The sequence below is a fragment of the Anoplopoma fimbria genome, chromosome 23 (genome assembly GCF_027596085.1).
Source record: "Anoplopoma fimbria isolate UVic2021 breed Golden Eagle Sablefish chromosome 23, Afim_UVic_2022, whole genome shotgun sequence".
Lineage (NCBI taxonomy): Eukaryota > Metazoa > Chordata > Actinopteri > Perciformes > Anoplopomatidae > Anoplopoma > Anoplopoma fimbria.
The window spans coordinates 9,358,161-9,378,932 of NC_072471.1; the positions used below are offsets into that span (position 1 = coordinate 9,358,161).

The following is a 20,772-nucleotide window of genomic DNA, read 5'->3' on the forward strand; positions in this document are numbered from 1 at the left end:
GCGTCTGGCCTTCAGCTTCAACTTAACTAAACTACACTACCCATAAGCCACTTTTACTGGTATGACCAGACATATAAATGGCACATGAGTAGGTACATTTATGATAAATTTTGATTTGAGACAATTTAATTTTCTCCATTTAGATCTGAGAACATGTCACTTTCTAATATGATTGTAACTTGTTTTCTTGTTTGTAATTATATTCCTATTTACTTATATTACCCTTTTCTTTACACAATATGATCACTTAATGATGAATTCCACAGCAGCTCAGTACTGTAGCCAACAAATCATTTGAGTTGACATATTTAACATGAACGTTTTTACAAAACATACAAGATTTCTATTAGCAGGCATTGATTTCAGGTATTCACCTGGCATGGATATATCTTCACAAACTTAATTGTACAAATTAAATTATGACAATGTTAAATTACCATGGGGAAATTTAACATTTTTACTTACAGTATGAAAAATATAGCTGATAATTTGATAACCTATGTATCTGTCAATAACAACTTATCTTCAGATATATTGTAAGTGAAGCCGTGAATGGCAACCTTAATGTGATGCATTTCCTTTAGGAAAAGGATGGTGGGACAAGTTAAGGAGGGATCAGTCCAGAATTAAACTATTGGCTATTAGTTATGGAGAAAGAAATATTTAAAAAACCCACTAGTGCAGCATGATGGCACCACTTAAGATTCACTGACCAATTTAATAGGATATTTAAGTATGGAATACTCAATTTAAACACCAAATCCCTGCTATTGAATTGGCTGTAGCCGTTACAGCAGTACAGACTTACTTTTCTCCAACTCTTCATCTTTTTTCTCTCCAGCTCTATATCTCCATTTCTCTGGTACACTCACTTCATCCCTCCACTCTTTCTCTCCATCTCTTCCTCCAGTACTGCTTCTCTTTATTTTTTCCTCTCTCCTCATCCTCCATTAACACTTTACGGTATACATATTCACTCTTTCCCTCTGTTATTGTTACCTCCGTTCCCCCTCTCTCTCTCTCATCCCCTCCGTCTAATATTCTGTCACTCTCTCTATCCATTATTCATGGCGCAGTCACAGTTGGCATTAAAGGACCTCGCAGTATTGCTACGGCAACGACGCAGCAGCAGCAGCAGCAGCCGCATTGGATCATGGGAAACTGGGTCACCTCGCAGGAGCGGGAGGGTGCAGGGGGTGCAACAGAGGGAGGACGCTGTCTCACACACACACACACACACACACACACACACACACACACACACACACACACACACACACACACACACACACACACACACACACACACACACACACACACACACACACACACACACACACACACACACACACACACACACACACACGATTGTCCAACAGGAGGACACGAAAGAGAGAGAAAGACAGAGGAGAGAATGAATAGTACGGAGTGAGATATAGGTTTGGTCAATGATCCAGATACTGTGGCTGACACAAAAACCACAGAGAGAGTACACACTGCTCCGTACATCGAGCTCCATGTCATTGAAGCGTTAACGCAATGATAAAAGATGTGGTTTACAACATTTAACGTGAGAAAATTAGACAATGAAAGCCTTTTCCAGTGCTATAAAAACTTGTTCCATCAGTTGTGCTTCTTATATACAGACTTATACATAGTAATGTGTTATACATGCTCTCTGCTATCTTATATACACAAACTATAATTCAAATGTTGGATGAGATCCTGAAAAGAAGCGAAGCTAGAAGAACTCCCGGAACATCGACAATATATGGCATGTCAAACCTTTAAGTTTCAGTTTCTGTTTTGAACAACGCTTTCAAGCCAACTCTGACATCTGAGGATTAAGAACTTGTAGGCAAATATTTGCCATGCATTAAACAACTTAATAGTCATTAACAGTTCATAAGCGCAAGAAAGTAAGTTTTAACAACTTTCTAAAACACGCACTCCCTGGAAAACTGGTTAACATCCTTGTAAAGTATATCCGATCTGTAATTAAGAGGATAAAACAATCTAAAGCCCTGGTATGCTCCTTAATGTCCCGGCTGCTTGTCTATATCATAACAAAATCATTTTCATGCCTATTGATTCCATGATCAACACATTGCCATGAATAGATATGAGTGGAAACAGCACTTTACAGTATGAGCAAGGCCACTTTATTGATCATGACCAATCTGCCTCCCACCAGCCTCTCAACGATGAACGATAAAGACCCAGAAGCGAACGCTAACTGATATTCATCTTTTGAAGCAAATTCACTGTTACACTCTAGATGACTCACCGCAAGAATAAAACAAACACCGGCGCTGCTGACTACATTTCAGGTGGGCCTAAATGATGAATGTACAAAATATAAGGAATTTATTTCCGATATTGAGCCGCAGCCCCTTTTGCACAATCCCCATCTTAATTACCTTCAAAGCTAAAAATCCTTTAAGTGCATCCCCTTTGTGGTTGGTATAGATTGAATGATGATGATCAATATGGGATAAGACTCCTACCGAGATTCACCTCATTACTGCATTTAATTAAAAAGCATGCGTCCATATGTTCATGGTATCACTCTCTCACACACACACACACACACACACACACACACACACACACACAGAAACAGTCTGTCACGTGTTCACCAAGGAAGAATAACGAAACAGCTGTTTCTATGGGAACCCTACCCTTTGATGATTCAAGTAAAACACACAAACCAGATTATTAAACATGCAGGTACACACACGCATATGCACTCACACACACTATATTGTTCTGCATCATAGTGACAGGCCTTATCACCAGCCAGAGTTTCAAAGAGAAGATGTGTATGCTGATATGAACCATCACCTTGTTTGTGTGTGTATAAGAGGGAGACAGAGAGGGTGAGGGAGAGAAAGGGAGATATAGAGTGTGTGTGTGTGTGTGTGTGTGTGTGTGTGTGTGTGTGTGTGTGTGTGTGTGTGTGTGTGTGTGTGTGTGTGTGTGTGTGTGTGTGTGTGGCTGCCAGATCCCAGACCAGATGGCTAAATGTCAGTGAATACCACACCAACATGACAGCTAGTTCCCCCTGACAGAACCGGTACACGCTGCAACACAGCATCACCTATTCATTCAGTGAGCAAGTGAGCTGAAGCTTCTGTACTGGACGGGGTTTCACATTTTGCTGACCATCTTGATCTTGGGGCATCCAGAGGCATTTACAAGTAGGACCATTAGTTCCACCATCACAAAGCATCAATTTAATACTGTACATCACTGGAATTGTGAGGGGAAAAAAAAAAAATGACGCTCCAAGTTTATTATGGACAAGTCTGCTTTTTCTTGTTGCTTCTAAATGTCATTTTCTGCTCCTGTTTTTAGTTTGTAGTGCCAAAGGAATCGACTGACAGGTTTTGCATTAAGCTCAGTAGAGATTGATGGCCGTCCTTTTAGCTGAAAGTATCTGGTCTTCAGTTTGCTTTACTCCTCTGGTGATGTCACAGCAGGCTTTAATGGCTGGTCAAATATTAGTCTGTAACGGTGAAGACACATACACACACATGCACATGCAAAGTACACATTACACCTGTTTACCACCCTAATTTGCCCAGCGATCTACTGTGCACTTCCATTACCTTTGTTGCCATGGCTCCAATGTTTGCTGTATACGCAATACGATGTGTGTGTGTGTGTGTACCTAATACTGGGATGCCAGTGAGTGGATGATCCTACACATTAAGCTCAGATGTTACTAGGCTGAGCCTTAACCCTGTTGTGACCAAGAGAGGAGAAAAGAAAAGGTAGATTCAGTGGCATCTGTTAATTCTACACTTTATATGTAAACAGTGTCTACATGAAAACTCATTCTGTGCTGAAAGATTAGTGAAAAAGGAGCTACAGCTACCAACAATCTCAGCCTCAGTGTTAAATAAAAAGCAAAGTCATGCCGAGAGACTGTGTTCTCAGTGTTGGTACTCTTGTCAATGTCCTTAACCAAGGGGAGCACAGTGTCTTCCCACTGCTCCTGAATAGTTTAGATGGGTAAAATGAGAATTTCCCCCGTGGGGTTTATTAAATATAAACCTTCAATTTTGACTGAAATAAGCCTCTGGGTGCACATCAATGTGAATATACTCCACCCATCACATTGCTTTTTCTATGATGTCATCTGTATACTGCCATGTGCGCAGTTAAAACTAAACAAGTGTTAAACTGGGCTTTGTTCACCGTATTCCCTCCTGAGGTTTTGTTTCGTTTAACCCTGCCCAATATGTAATAGCTCTCTGTTTAGGGAAGAAAACCTGCTTTGAACAGCCACTAAAGCTCAACTGTGACGAGAATGTTTCTATCTGAAATGGGGACATTAAGACTGACGTCGCTCCCTGTGGTAAGGTTGCACTGAGAACTTTGAGTTTCAGTGATGGACAGAGACATTATCTCCTCTCTCTCTCTCTCTCTCTCTCTCTCTCTCTCTGTTCGCTCTGTGGGAGCTGTAATGTGGGTCGATGTGAGGCAGAGGACACTTTTAGCTCAGTAAAAATATCCCGCTCTATCTCTTTCTCTTCCTCCTCTCGCTCGCTGCCTCTGTCTCACTCGCCTTTACCACTGGCACATCTGGAGCTTCGTACAAATGATCAAAAATTCACCTCAGCATTACTAGACTCTTTCAGACAGTTATGTAATGTTCATGATTATTTCCTCGGCGTCGGCATTAAGGAGCCTTTATTTTGTTGCATAAGGCTCATTTGACCTGATTTATCGTGACTTGTTTGCCAAATAACTCTAGTGGTGAGTTACCAATGCGGCATCACACAAATCCACACGCAGATACTATATGTGTCCTGTCTTCCCGAAACATAAATACACACAGATATACAAACATAGCCTCAAAATCAGGGACATTGTCCAGGGAACTGCTATGGAATCATGGGATTCATGCCTGGGACAGCATTCACACAAAAACCTAATGTATATGAAAAAAAGTGGAATAAAGGAAAAGAAAGAAGGATGTTTGTGTGGAAATCTTCCTTTCTTTATCACCAAAATGGGACATTAAAAAAAAGGAAGGGATGAGGAGAGAGAGAAGAGGAAATGGCATTGTAATGAATGTGGTGCCACAGCTGCCATCATTAACAGTCTTTATCTTTTGCTTTTATTAGAGGTGGAGGAGAAGAGCGAGGGAAAGAATAGAGAGAGGAAGAGAGGGATTAACTGTGACAACAAGGAATAACACAATTTTTTGCTTATTATATATTCTCAATCCAAAACAATTATACACTGATAACACTAAAGCATTTAACAGAATGTTACGCTTCAGCCATATCGTTTGTGTTAACAGTAAAAGTCGTACCATTGTAGTTCTTTCAAAGAGAGCCAAAACAAATTGAGTGAGTGACAAAAGCGCTAGGGTCTCTCCAAGTAGTTTATGCTTATAATAATATTTTATAACGTTTAACCTGGCAAGAATTCCCCTCAATGAATACACCATTTCAGCTTTGTTGCATAATGATGCAATGGTGGCTTTATATTTCCTGTAATATACAAACCACAGTCCATTATCACCTCCATGTGGCTTTATAGCCATTAGCTCATGCATTACAATATTGCCAATTGCCTTTCACCAGCAGATAAAAACAGAAATATGGGGAACACAAAAGAACAACAGCCTACCAAATACTCATCAATTCAAATATTATCTAGTTAATTAAACCCTGCTGATGGAGGTATCCCTGATTTCCATTTTATGTTCATGACATTACATTTTTTTTTTTTTAAATAAGCAATATGAAAATTGAAAGAGTGAAGATAAAAAATATACTCAGCTTAAGCAGAGAAACTACTCCACTAAAAATATAACTTTTAATGTAGAGTATTCCATGTTTAGGGCTCATTTTATTTTCAGCTACACTAGAGCACTGCTGCAGTGAGGAATTAGTAAAATGGCTCCAAAATATGGAACAAATTAAGAAGAAACCAAACAGCACTCTGAACAGTAACTCTGGAGTTGGAAAGCACCCATGTCTCTGACAGAAAGGCTAACTGGGGTATTCCTTGTTTCCTCTGGGAGAAGAAAAGGGGACAGCATTTATAATTTCCAAATGATGACTCCCGAGGCTCCATCATGGTTGTTGTACTGCAGAAAACTTGCAAGAGATTAGAAGTTTCCCATCCATGTAGAGGGCCCTATTAATCGGTATAAGACCAGATAAGATACAGTATCTCTGTCTGTTTATATACTGTATATGACACACACACACACACACACACACACACACACACACACACACACACACACACACACACACACACACACACACACACACACACACACACACACACACACACACACACACACACACACACACACACACACACACACACACACACACACACACACACTCTTGTATCCTATGGGTAAATGTACTAATAAATGCATTCAATTCCACTGTAGTTATTCATACACCCACATACACCACCAGGCACACAAATATACACACACACACACACACACACACATCTACACCCTTATCTGGATGCAGCGTGAGCGGCTGCATTCCACTGTGACTATTTAGAGGTGCAAACACACACACACTGTCACACACCACCATCACCACAAGAAAACACAGACCGACATTGTTTAGATAAGTGAACATACAGATAGATGCTGATCGTTCCTCTCCATCTATAAATAGACCCTCCTAGCAACCAGCAGAGTAGCACCCAAAGGAACAGCTTGTTAACTTGATGCTCAACAGCAGAGAGGACGGCGAGAGGAAGGGAGAGGCAGTGTGGACACGTGGACACTCAAGAACTATATATTGGTAATAGGAGGCAAACAAACAATAATCTTAATCCAACTAAACAACCAAACACAGTGCCTTAAATATATCCATTTCCATTGAAAGTGTTAGTGTTCAGTTGTTTTACAAGATTGAAACAAAGTAGATTAAATGTGGCCTTTCTGATCAACACAAAGACCCTTTAGTCTCAAAGTGAAAACAGATCTCTAGAAAGTGATCTAAATTGATTCCACAATCAAAAACAAAATACTTGTTTGCAAAGAATGTGTATGCATTACCGTTGCAGCCAATTGATTGTAGAATTCACATTATCACTAATAAGGACATAATTTGTGTGTAGTCGAGGTGTTTCAATTGACCGAGTATAACTGCTGTATCTGGGGACAACTTTTGGTGAGTCAGAATTTTAGCAAAACATACACCTAAAGACAGGGGAACATTTCAAGCAACTCCGCGACAAGGTGATTTAAAAAAAGCACGGATCAGAGGACGGATACTACAAAATGTTCGAGTCACATCATCCCTTGGAGTACAATCAATTATTAAGGCATCTAAAGTGTATGTTATCAGCTGTGTCTGTCTAGTTCAGCTTTGGGTAGGAAAACATCAACTGTATGGTTAAAAGAAACCAGTGTAGGCTGTTAGTAGGAAAAAGGTTTCTCACTACGGTTGAAGTCACTAATCCAAATAATCACCCTGACCTCCACTCTAATACTGTAAGCACCCTCATTCTGTGGTCACTAAAGAAAGAGGGCACTCATAATTACATAGCCACAAGAGGTCACTTGACAAATTTGAACAAAATGACCTAAATCTAAATATAAGACACAGAGGGAAGAGTAAGTATCTGTGTGTGTGTGTGTGTGTGTGTGTGTGTGTGTGTGTGTGTGTGTGTGTGTGTGTGTGTGTGTGTGTGTGTGTGTGTGTGTGTGTGTGTGTGACCCTCTAAAGGTTGATTCATTGATTTAAGGTGCTGGCTTTACACGCCTACTGAAGAGCCGGCAGCGAATACATCTATCACTAAACATCCTGTCACCTACTGCTGACACACACTCACACATCTCATCACACACAAGTGAGCAACCGTGAACTACCAAAAACTCACAGATAAACCCTCATTCATGACTGAAACACAAACACGGCCGACACGATAAAAATGTATGCAGCCTATATAGAAATCAAATAAGCCAGCTTAACCTGATCGAACATAATCTCGAACCTCAATCACTGTGAATCCTATTAAGTCTCATTACTGCTGATGGGATTTAGTGTGTGTGTTTGTGCGCACGCAGGTGTGTGCGTGTGTTCTTTCCTCTACATCAATCAGTGTCTAATCAGGTGTATTGATTAGCTAATTGCTTGATTATGACTTACTCTGTCAATCTGAAAGTATCGATCAGATTAGAAGGAGAGATGAAGGGAGAGGAAGAGGGAGTAAGTGATTGGAGGGGAGAGAAACAGATAGAGTAGAAGAGAAATAGAACAGCCACAGGGAGTGAAGTTTTTTTTACTTAAGCTTCACATTCTAGTTAGAGAAAATCCATTGATTTTTAATATCTTCTTCTTTTTTTTTTGAACTAGCCAAAGTGCAGCATTTATTTCCTCCCTGACAGCAGAGGCTCTCTCAAACTTTGGTTCCTACCCTCCTTTCCTCTGTAACCAAGGACAGATGAGGAGCATCACTACGGTTACCATATCCATGACAACCTCTCCCGCTGCTATTATTGGGCATGTCGTCAAGGAGACAGAGCGGCACATTATGGGATGCAGACAGAAATAGAAATCATGTACTGGAAGCGATACCACAGATCTCTGGTATTACATAAGAAAGACCTGTGCAAATCTAGTGAGGGGGAGCCATATTGATTTGAAAACTCAATCACACTGAGGGTCAGGGGTAAATATAAAGACCATTATCAGGATATTGAGCCACAGTCATGATGCAGCAGTTTTGGGTTTATGCCCCATTAAAAGATCAAACTTAGTATAAGCTTGTAGTTTATTTGCAAAAGATTAAAACTGGCAGAAAAGGAAACGACATAAAAACTGTGTGGGTGAGCAAACAAAACCACAAGGGGCTAAGCACAATTTGTCACCCCAAATGACTAAAAGAAAAACAAATGACGACAATACCTAATGAGGGGGGAGGGTGACTGAAATGTGAATTAACACAAGAGGTTCAGGGTGAGCTTTGATTCAGGGAATATTAAAAAGCCTCCCGTGGCTCAGACTGACATGATGTTTAATGAGGGTTACCTCACAGTTTGTTGCAAAGAAATAGAATAGTGCAAATAGAAAAAGAATAGTGTAAATAGAAATGAAATAGTGTAAAGACAATGTTCACACAAGTGGCGGGGTTCCCTATTGGTAAGGCAATGAGTTCACATTCTTCCTAAATGTGCAGGAAGAGTCAGTCTGTCCGTTGGAGTGTGCTTAAGAAGAACAGTACGCGTAGACAGCGCTGGATAAACACATCTTCTAAATGACTTCAACATCATTATAATGAGATTCACCGTAGACACTCTGGCAAATTAACCAATGGGATGTAAGATGGATTCTGGCAGTTTGGGATTTACTCACTGTCTTACAAACATTATACAAGAACTGAATAAGGCCTACAGTCAAAGTGAATGCATATAAAAAAAACACAAAGGAAATTCCCAGTTTGGAGAAACAGAAAGGAATACCAGCACGGGAGCAAAGCATTGTACTGCTGTAGACGGGACGGCAGCAAAACATATTTTAGCCACCTAAAAAGGAAGGCCCACTTTAAAAAAAAAAATCAATATCAGTTTAAGTGTAGGCTATATTTAGAAAAGGTTCACTGCTTTACAGGCCTTTCTGATGGGGGGCTGAAGTTGTCATCTATGCTCTCTTGAAAGCCACCAGACTCACTGGACAAAAACTGTAATATTACCTCGCAGAACACAGGAGTCGCTGGTCTACCGCTGCCTTGATTGGTTAGTTTGTTTGTGTTATTGAGTAATTATGCTAATTTAAAGGGTTAGATTTTCCAAAGTGACACAATAGCACAAATAAATTCAGTTTATTTCAGTTTATTTGAAATAAACTGAAAATAAATCAATCAGTCTGCGTGACAGTAAAAATAATGTTTTGTCTATTAAGTCTTGTGTCGTTTAAGTGAGCGTAGATAATAGCTTCAGTTCCCTGACTGACGACAAGGTAAAGCTGTAAAAATATTCTAAATATAGCGTTCACTTAAACTGATATTGATTTTTTTTAAAGGTTGGTCTTACTTTTAGGTGACTAAATTATATTTTGCAAATTACACACACAGATACATGGTTCAAGGATGTATTTGAGTCTCTCGTCCATCTGCACACCGCTTCCTGTCTGTCAGAAGGTTATAAAACTAATTGACCACAGCTGTGGTGGTGGTGAGTAGATGAGTGTGTGTGTGTGTGTGTGTGTGTGTGTGTGTGTGTGTGTGTGTGTGTGTGTGTGTGTGTGTGTGTGTGTGTGTGTGTGTCCGCATGTTTGTGTGTGTAGTATCTTTTCACTAACTAGGGGGGTCACCAGTTACGTCCAAAATAACCCTGCAAGGATAGAATACCCGAAAATATGAGAGGCCAAACTTTTGTGTGTGTGTGTGTGTGTGTGTGTGTGTGTGTGTGTGTGTGTGTGTGTGTGTGTCTGCCTTGCCACGCTTCATGTTTCAGTTTCAAAATCGCGAAAACAGTGGCATTTAAATTCTCCTCATGGTGTTGACGGATATCAAGAGACAGTAAACTTACTCCTATCCAGTCTAGACTGTCAGCTGAAAACATAAATAAATTACACGCTTAACATTACTGTTCTTAAATGTAATGCTCTACCTTACTTATATTGCATGAGGAAATTCAGTATTTACAAAATATATTCATTGTATTTGTGTTACTTTCTCCCTGCTTTCATTGGGTACTACTTATTCTGGAAGTCAAGGCCTTAAAGATGCATCTGAAGGGGAATATTAAGTTCTGAGTGTCAGAGTTTATTTTTTGCTGCTTCATTCATTAGCTCTGTACCTGTAATTTCAAGATTTTTGACTTGATTCAAAGGCTAGATGATTCAAGTGGATGATTGTTTCAAGATATTACGCATTAATGAAGAGCTTAAAGTAGCTTGAGAGTTCCTTAAATTGTTTAATCAGTAAGTTTCATGTGATCACTAACATTTGATCTGTACAGCCTTCCAGGAATAGTAATGTAGTTGCCGTATGTAGGCCTCCTACAGAATTCAGAGAGGCAGAGAGTGTGTGATGGACACAAATTAAGAAGATGAAAGCAGCTGCCCTCCCTCAATCATATTTACTCTTCTACTGACTCATACCTGCTCTGACACTAAATCATTCAACGAGAAACCAGAGTGTATGTACACAGGAAAGCAAATTAAAGCAAATGTTATTTCTCAACGCATCTACACTAAGTCCACAGTAACTTTATGAATAGACGATATGAAAAAAAAACTGTGTCCCTCATAGTCCTTTGGCTTAATCATGTGACCGCTGGATCCTGGACACTGACAGTTAAACCCATGCATGGACATGCTGACAAGCCATTTCCAAACCTTGAGTTTGGCATTTGGCCGTCACCATCTTGGTTTTTGGCGGTCGCCATCTTGTTTTGTGGTAGTACAACGGAAAGCAGTAATAATTGTTAGGTGACCAAAAAGTTATTTCATTTATGAACTGAAAACACACTGTGAGAGAAGTGATTGAGAACATAAACTCATGTTTACAATGTTTACTGAGATAATAATAACAAGTTAGCAATATGGTCATTTTCTCATTGACTTCTTTACAATCCGACTTCCTTTTGCAACCAGAGGAGTCGCCCCCTGCTGGATATTAGAAAGAATGTAAAGTTTCAGGCCCTTTCATCATTGGCTACACTTTTCAGAAGCAGAGATTAACAGCACAAACTGATGCCATTGACAGGCACAGCAGGCAATCTGAAAACCATAGCACAGCATGAGCTATCAAAAGTCAGTAAATGTGGCAAACTCATTCTTAGAAAGAAGGAGAGACAGATTGACAGATGTGACATGGCCTCAGAGGGATTAGTGTCCTCCTCACACTAATACACTGGCAAACATCTGCAAGCTGACACAAACACACAAACGTAAAAACGCACAAACATTGTACAAATATAGTAATCATATCGATTTAAAGCCCTGTGATCGACTGGGGTTCTGTCCAGGGTGCACTGTGCCTCTAGCCCAATGTTAGCTGGGAATGGTTTATCCACAATGATAAGGGGGAATAGTTTATCCATGGATGGATGGATGGATGGATGGATGGATGGATGGATGGATGGATGGATGGATACTAATAATCATAGAGCAACACACTGCTTTACACACACCACACACACACACACACACACACACACACACACACACACCCTTGTGAGCGGCCAGGTTAAGATAATAAGATCAAAGGTTTGGCATGAAGCAGTCAGAAAATCTGAATTTTGAAGCAACAGATGTCTTTGTTTTTCTTTACTTAAAATATCAAGTTATATGACATTTAGTACAACAGATGACATTTAGGGAACCACAAAATGCATTCCTCAATCAAAACAACATTTTTCTCCTTAGCCAATTTATTTTTCTTTTGCCCACAAGAAAATGATATTATGCCTTTGATCAAATCAACTCACTCAACTCTTTATTCAATACAACTCAAGAGTCCTCAGTCAAAATAACAGAAATCCTCAATTGTTTTCAGGCTTCAAAGTGGAACATCAAATAATGTTTCCTACTACCATTCTCTTTTTTTCCTCCACCATATTTGCCTTTCACTCCTTTTACTCCCCACTTCTAATCTTTCACCTTCAGGAACCAGTCTGTTACCAGTCACAGTGTTATAATGGATCCCCCTCTGCTGCCTCTTGTACACAAGGCAGCAAATCACACACACAATAGGATCAGCTGGATATGTGCTCATGACAAGCTGCTCAGTATTGCTTATTAACAAAAAAATGTTTTGATGAAACGTTACAGAAAACAACCACACACCTAATAAAATGTGAGTCACGATAATCCACATGGGGAACACAGGTGTCAGAACACAAGAACAAAAAACAAGAAACCCCGTCTTCCAACGAGCCAAGCAGTTACTTTCAGCAACCAGTGGACTGAACAGCAAGTGAGCATATTTAACTGTGAAGCAGTTTTAATATTTAAGATTACTCACCAGGTTGGAGTTGGTGGCGTTTGAGTCATCCTCAGGGAAGGGGATGTAGACGGCTAAGGCCACACAGTTGGCAAAAATGGTCATCAGGATGATGATCTCAAATGGTCTGAGAGGACGGTTAAAGAATATACACACCAGAACAGAGTACACAAGACAAGTATAGACATCTACACAATAGAGATCTTCTACCTGGTTATTCTTATTGGTATTTTAAAATAACATTTACGAGCATACATATGACAAATATCTGGTGATAGGACAACCAGCAGTATTAATGTTGACTTTAGACAGACAGAGCAACGACAGGAATTTGTTTTATAAATAATTACTTCCACATTTAAAAAAGGAACTGTGCCTGGCACTTTCAATCCTTGAGTCCCTCTCAGTCCTACACCGTGGTCTGGTCCTCTAATGTTTGAGGTTACTCTCCCATTTCTAATGGAAACATTCCACTTTGTTCATGTGTCTGTATGACAAGCTAGTCTACTTAAATTATAAGGTCAAAGATGTGCAAGTGGGGCAGGAGGGAACTTCCATTCTGAATGAACGAGCTTCAGCCCCAGCATTAGTGCAATCTGCACCCATTCTGCATCAGGGAATGGGAGGTCCTTGAGGAGCAACGAGTCCTCCAGGATAAACACACTCTGGGAGAAAGGCATGTCCTGCCCTATGATATGTGCAAATCTCAGACCAGAAGTCTTCTATTTAGGGGCAACTTCTGCAGAGTCAACTGCATCTCCAACATTCTGGGGTTTGGGGTTAGCTTGATTATACATACAGTAGATTGGATGGGGTATAATAAACCCTATTAGAATCTTGAATTGGATGAGCCTGGATATAAGTTCCCTGGACATCTTTTTGAAGTTTAGTAGGATCCTACTCCACTAAAGTCTGCCTTCCAGTCAGTCTGAGGCTGCATTCATAACAAATCAGGCGTTGCAGCGATTAGCGCAGGGTTGTATGAAGGTGTGGTGGTGTCCCTTAATGGCCCATTAACACCGGGTGACTGCATGACGATTAAAGTCTTTTATTCCCTCATGGTTGAATTGTAAAGTACAGCGCCGGTAACGTGATTGACCGCAGCAGTGTGGCGCCTGGTTTCGTTACTCCAACAGTTCCTGTCGCTGGAAGCCGCTGCCACAGGTTAAACGCAATACCCACATTCAAATGAATGGGAGGACGCCAGGGTCAAATAGGTTTTCAATGATCCATGAAAGCCTCTAGTATACAGCTAAAAATAATACAAACTCTGACTTCTCACCTTCCTGAATAGAGAAAGTCTTCATATCAGGCATGTTATTTCAACAAGGGGGTATTTTTAAAACAAGCTAATACATCCTTACATAAGCAGAGGTATATATATACACACACAGCAGACTGCACTAGCAGTGTACACAACGGGGGAGAGATCAAAGCCGTTGAGTTTGCCTTTGCGTTAACAATAAGACATATTGGGTCACTTAGGAACCTCTTTGTGAGTGCCAGGGGGGTTAGAGAGACAGTGCATGCCCTAATACGGGCGTGTCGAGGAGCAGGCCTGTCGCGTGGAAGATGGGATGTGGACAGAGAAAGAGCGAGGTGGAATGAGAGAGAGAAACGGTCCTTGAGAGGGGAGCAACCTCATTATTTGTGGCCTCACAGAGAGAGAGAGAGGGAGAGTAAAGGGAGAGAGAATGGAGAGTGGAAGGAGAGTGAGAGAGGTAGGGAGAGAAGGAGAAGGAGAGATAAAGGAGGTCTGGTTTTCATCAACACAATTACTAACTGCCACTGCTGTCACCTCCCTCCACCTCCTTTTGCTCTCCCTCTGCTCTCTTCTTCCATTCTTTTTCCTTCCTTCCTTTCTCTGGTCTCTTTTTGTGCTGTCAGATCCTCAAATCCAGAAGACAAATCATGAGCAAACTAATATACACTTTTAGCTGACAGTAATGTTCAACACATGGCATCAGACCATGAATGCAGGCTTTTTTTTTCTGCACTGAATCTGACTTTGCTGGTCTTTTCATCCAACAAAAAGATGTAGTTATCACATGTGGGAAGCCAGTGAGGGATCTGTGTTGCAAAACTTTAACAACTGTCATTGGTTGGCTGGGTACATGTGCAGAGGACGCCGAAGGAAGTTAGCAGCAGTGCTTGAGAAAGTGACCCAATTAGAAGAAAAGGGAAAAAAGGAGAAAAGAAATTGATCCATATTTTTTCAACTGCATTAAAATATATCTATAATGAAACATTTGACATGCTATTTCTCAGTCATTCATTACTGTAAAACCACATCTGCAATTTACTGGTGCACGTTTGTTTTACTGGTGCTCATTAATACTTTGAAATGACCAATACAGTTACTAATAGGTTTTATGGCAAAGGCCAAATAGAACTGTCTGGACAAATAAACACCAAAGCTTCCATTTAAATAAGAAGTAAACTTAACTTTAACAATCTTTACCTTCCTATAATCACACTAAAAAAATCTTGCTGTGTGTGGCCTCTCTAGAAACAGGCCTGCTATCTAATCTACAGCTTTAACTACCGTTTCGGAAATAGCCATGCTGACAGAGAAACAGCGAGAGGAAGGGAAAAAAATCTTAAGCTTTTTATGGAAGAACTAATACTGAGTTTATGTTTGGATTAAGGATTGACCCATGGACACCAAGGGCCACAAGATCACTCATCTTGGGACCAAAATGCATTAAAGTAAATCAGTCACCCTTGTAACGGGGCCTCATTAAAACACTCTCCAGACATGCAGGAACCCACCATTCTTGGGCTCGACCCATAATTTAAAAAACCCTTGAGGTCTGCTTCCATCAACATGATAATAAATCTACTGTCTGCTGTGCTGTTGAGAGTGAAATAACACTGGGGAACATTCGGGGGAGTCTGAGTGAAGAATCAAAACAAGTACCAAGTCTATTATTAATGCATTAATCGGCCTAACAATAGTAAATATCCATCTCTAACAGTTTATAAATATTAATGGTAGGAATTTCGCCATCAGCTAAGACTGGGGATTGACACAGACAGCTCTAGAAAAACAGCAGTAGAAAAATAAAACTGAAATAAGCACCCAGTTAGCGCAGCAGGCTTCATAGCTGACATGATGTGCAGCAGTATTCACCACAGTGCTTCAGAGACATTTTGGAATATAAAATATACATTCAAGCATTTTACCAAGCTAACTTTGTATGCTTACGACAAATTGTCACATTGGGATTGCATCCACATACACAGCGGGTCGCTGTTATTTTCTAAAATACTCTGCGTTCAGCAGTTGCCTCACAAAACCACGACATGCAGCTCACAATAACACAGATTATCTCTTATCTTGACAAACTCAATATAAGAAACCAGGGATATACTGATATTATCTGGCAGAGTGGGCTCAGCACTCTTCTCTGTTATGCTAAGAATATTTATCTGTTTGCCTGATTGAGTTGAAAATGCATACAAATAGTGTTACTCCTCATGTGACCTGATGCAATTTATAAGCTTTTAGCTAGGACACAGTGTGTGTGTGTGTGTGTGTGTGTGTGCGTGTGCGTGTGTGTGCGTGTGTGTGTGTGTGTGTGTGTGTGTGTGTGTGTGTGTGTGTGTGTGTGTGCGTGTGTCAATGCACTCAAAGGAACCTTCTCAAAATGATCACTTAGTGTGATTTCATGTAGAGAACATGGTAGTTAGCCTCTGCTCTCTCCTTGTCCCTCATGCTGACCTTGCAGTGTGCAGGTAATGCTTAAATGCTATAATTACACAACATGTGAGTGTGCTGTGTCTGTCATCTACGTGTAACTGTTGTTTATGTGTGTTCTCTGATGTAAGTGTGTGTTAGCGTGCATGTGAATGTGTGAGCTCAGACAGGCCCCATCGACCTGTTGAGAGCAGCAGCTGTTGTCATGGTAACAGAGGAGGGAGAGAGGAAGATTTCGGATCTGCTGTCTCTAGAGACAGAGATAGTCGCAGAATACAGGACACACGCACACGCACACACACACACACACACACACACACACACACACACACACACACACACACACACACACAAAGCCTATAGAATAAAAAGCAACACATGAATGCAAAACTACACACATACACGGAACAAATGAATACAGTAAAGAGCACAGTCACCCACAGAATGTTATGAAGGACATCCCAAGCAGGCAGAAGGACTGACTGACAGTTTGATGTGGATTTTTGAAACTATTGAAGGACAAAACTTGCTGCAATTATGCTACTGTTCTGTTCCTTCCATTTTTTTTTTGTGACTCAGACTCCATCCTGTTTACTTCTTCCTTTTTCTGGTATCTCCCCAAAAGCCCTCTTTAATGTCCCTCGTCTTTCCTGCACTCATTTCATTCCCTCACCTTTCTCTCTCTGTCACTCTGTCTCTCTCGCCCTTCCCTCCCCTCAGAGCTGTTTAAATGAATGATTTTAACAAAAATAACGGGATAGTTTAAGGTCTAGTATTGACATCATGACTTTTAATAATAAGTGAGAACACACAAGGTGATCTGAAGGATAATTTGCCTGCATCCATTGCTTTACCACACTGAGATTAAACACACTTTAAAAGGGCAGGGCAGTTCCCATGGGAAATTTGGAGTTGTTTTTTCAGAAAACATGTCAATTGTTTGAGTGATATGCATGAACAGATGCACACCATGGTGGACTCAAGACCTTGGCTATTTTTACATTAAACTGAGCAAAACCATCAAAACAAATGTAGGACTAAATAGAACCAAACAGTCATTTTGTGGTTATTTGACAAATGAACTGTTTCATAAGAAAGTCACCAAGAATTGTGCCATCGTTTATGACTGAATATAAAAAGAGAAACTAGTGCTGTGAGAATATTATGGCAGCAGGGACAAAGAGGGGAAATCTTTTCAATCTATCCTGTAAATTTTTTAAATAAATGTTAACTTTAATTGCGTAAAAGCCCAATCAAATTGATTATAACATAAATTTAAAAAAGAATATTACTGTGACACGTTGGGTTGTAAACCAGTTCTGGAGCTCATGATATGTATGTGTGGAGATCCTATGTTTGGTGTATGATTACAACAGTGTTTTCCCCGTAATTCTGTCTCTCATTATAGATTACAATGTTATCAACTCTGATTTATTCTAATTTGATAATTCCCAAATTCTCTTCAAACTCACACAAACACACATACTTCTTCTAGCTCATCTTCTTTCCTCACCACTTCGCTCTGCTTTCTACTTCTCTCTTCTCCCCCCTACCCTCTCTCCTCTCCTCCCCTCCCTCTTTATTTGCCCTCCTCCTGCTCTGTCATTTTTCTTGTTTGCCTTTCCCATCCTCCCCCCGATCCCTCCCCTCACTCCTCAGCTAATCCGCTCAATCATCTCTCCTGTCGACATCCATGTCCTGGCCACATCCCTGCTCTTCTCATTTCCCCAAACCCCCCACTCTTCCTCTCCTTTTCCACCTCTCAGGACCATGTGTGACTGCGCTCTTGCTGAGTTGATACTCACGTGGAAGCTCTCCGATTATCAATCACTTTGACTGTGACACTGACCATTTCTGCCTTTCTCCTTTTCTATCTCACCCACCCTGAGGGGAAAACCAAGTCATTATGTTCAGCAGCTTTAAAAAAAAAAAAAAGAAAAAAAGAGGAAGGGTAGAAAGGAAGGACGGGAAAGAGGAACAGCAGGAATAAAGGGATTTGGATGGACAGAGTGAGGGAGAGACGGATAACAAATGGGGACAGAGGTGCGGAGGAAGCAAAGGAGGAGCAGAGGCATGGGAGAACCTGGGGGAGAAAGGATGAATGCAGTTAAAAAGAGCTGGGGGAAAGACGTATGAAGGGAGAGGTGTGAAGGAGGGATGAAAATGACACAATTTGTTTTATCCTCCTGGGAGAAAAAGGCTGTGAGATGAAAGAGTAGAGAAAGAGAGAGCGGGGCAGACAGAGGAAGGGGAGAAAGGATTAGGACGAGTGAGTGGAGAGCAGAGAATCACACTGAGTGAGGCGTAGGAAAGGAGACAGATTGATTAAACAAGAGAAGAAGGGACAGAAGAGAGCAAAGAGGAAGCGAGATGCATTCTAAACATGTTTATGTCCTCTGTCCCCTATGCCCTCTGTTCTTCGCCTACTTCTTTTTCTCCTAGACATGATCTTTTTTCTACCTGCATCTATCCATCCATTCATTATTGAACGGATACAATGTGGTTGCATGGAAATATTTGCATTTCTCTAGTTTTGGCAAACCATTCAGCTTGAAATGGATCATTAGATCTGATTTGGATGATGGAGGGGATGGTTTTGAACATTTAAGATTTCATCATTAACATATCTCTGATGACCTATTCCTTTATTTACTCCATTTAAGGGAGCACCTGCAACAAACATGTTTTTGCATTTTCTACGTTATTGCTCGTAGCTTGACTTTTCATTCTCAGTTCCATTGAGGTAGTTCTGTTTTATACACGATTCAGTTATTTGTTCTTTTTTTTTCATTTCTACTGTTATGTGTTTTGGTTTTTGTTTCTGCATAATGCACTTTTCGGATGCTACCTGTCTGGGCAGAGGATGCCCTTGAAAACCAGATTTTTAATACTAATAAGACTATCTCCTGGTTAAATAAAGGTTGCTGAAAATAAAATAGGGCAACATGATGCAAAACATGTAACTCTGAAAACAAGGAGCTTGAGAGAATACATTCAGGACAGGTGTGCTTCAGGCTATCCAACAAAAGTCAATTAATTGAGAATGTCAGGTGTCAACCTTTAAAAACATGACACTCTCTTTAAAGTGAAACATGTTATTCCACATTGCAGCATACAGAATAAAGACCAGCCTCCACTCATGGTTAGTCAAAGGATACTTCCACTCTACGATGCTGATGCAGGCCCTGCGGATGGGGTTCTTGAGTGTGAGACAGAGTAGGGCCCGTGGCGGCCTCGTGGCTGTCGTCGTTGTCTGTTTCTTGGGCTTAGAGCTGTAGTGTTGTCTCTTCCTTTGCGTGGAGCTGGCCGTGGAGATGGGCCCGCCCCCTCCCGTCCCAAGCCCTGCCCCTCCACCCGACGCGACACTGCCCATCATCTTCGCCTGCCGCGCAGCGTCGATAGCCGCCTGCCAGCTCAGGGCCGCCCCCGGCGTGGCGATGTGCTCCGGGGCCAGGCCCACCACGCCCAACCCGTGGTTGACCCCGCCCCCTCCTCCACCATGGTCGCCATCGCCGCTGTGCTCGTTGGTCAGGCCGGGGGGAGGGAGAGGGGGGGGGGAGAGTAGTCGGAGCCTGAAGGGAAGAGAAAGGAGAAGGAGATTTAGCAAACGACGCAAGTTAAATGTCAGTAAGCTTTTCAATAACGCTCAGTAAGTGATTCAGTTGTTCTCGAGGTTGATGTAGTGTTTCAATTTCCCACAGTTTGGTAGTCTCCTTTGGTGGCTTTAAGGGTGTTTGAACTGTTGACAGATCAGTTAGTCAACCCCGTATATTTTTCAGACACTGAAGTCTCTCCCTGTAGAATAGATGATGACTAATATACTCCAATCTGTCAAGCAAGTACAACAGACTAACTGCGTGTTGTTTAGTTCCTCAGCATATTGTGTAGGTTATGCAGTCCAGATTCACTTTGTGTCAACACACACTCATCACCACTCATCAGACCAGCAACTACTGGCTGGTGTAATGACCTTTCTCTTCACATTACAACACTACATAATGATGACTTTATTTCACAACTCTCTTTTTAAGTTTGCAAAAAATTATAATAAAAAAGAATATCTGTTCTGTAGGTGCTTCCTGCTATTGTTTTTTTCCCAGTTTAAAGGCAGTTTTCTCTGA

At 41.0% G+C, this 20,772-nt stretch overlaps 1 protein-coding gene across 1 annotated transcript in view; it reads right to left on the reverse strand.

Annotated features, from left to right (window-relative positions):
• cacna1c (calcium channel, voltage-dependent, L type, alpha 1C subunit) overlaps positions 1–20,772 on the reverse strand; it is a 173,552-nt gene that overhangs the window by 104,626 nt on the left and 48,154 nt on the right. Inside the window, 3 exon segments of the mRNA XM_054624630.1 lie at positions 12,973–13,078; positions 19,810–20,200; positions 20,203–20,223. Of these exon segments, the coding sequence (XP_054480605.1) occupies positions 12,973–13,078; positions 19,810–20,200; positions 20,203–20,223 (518 nt within the window).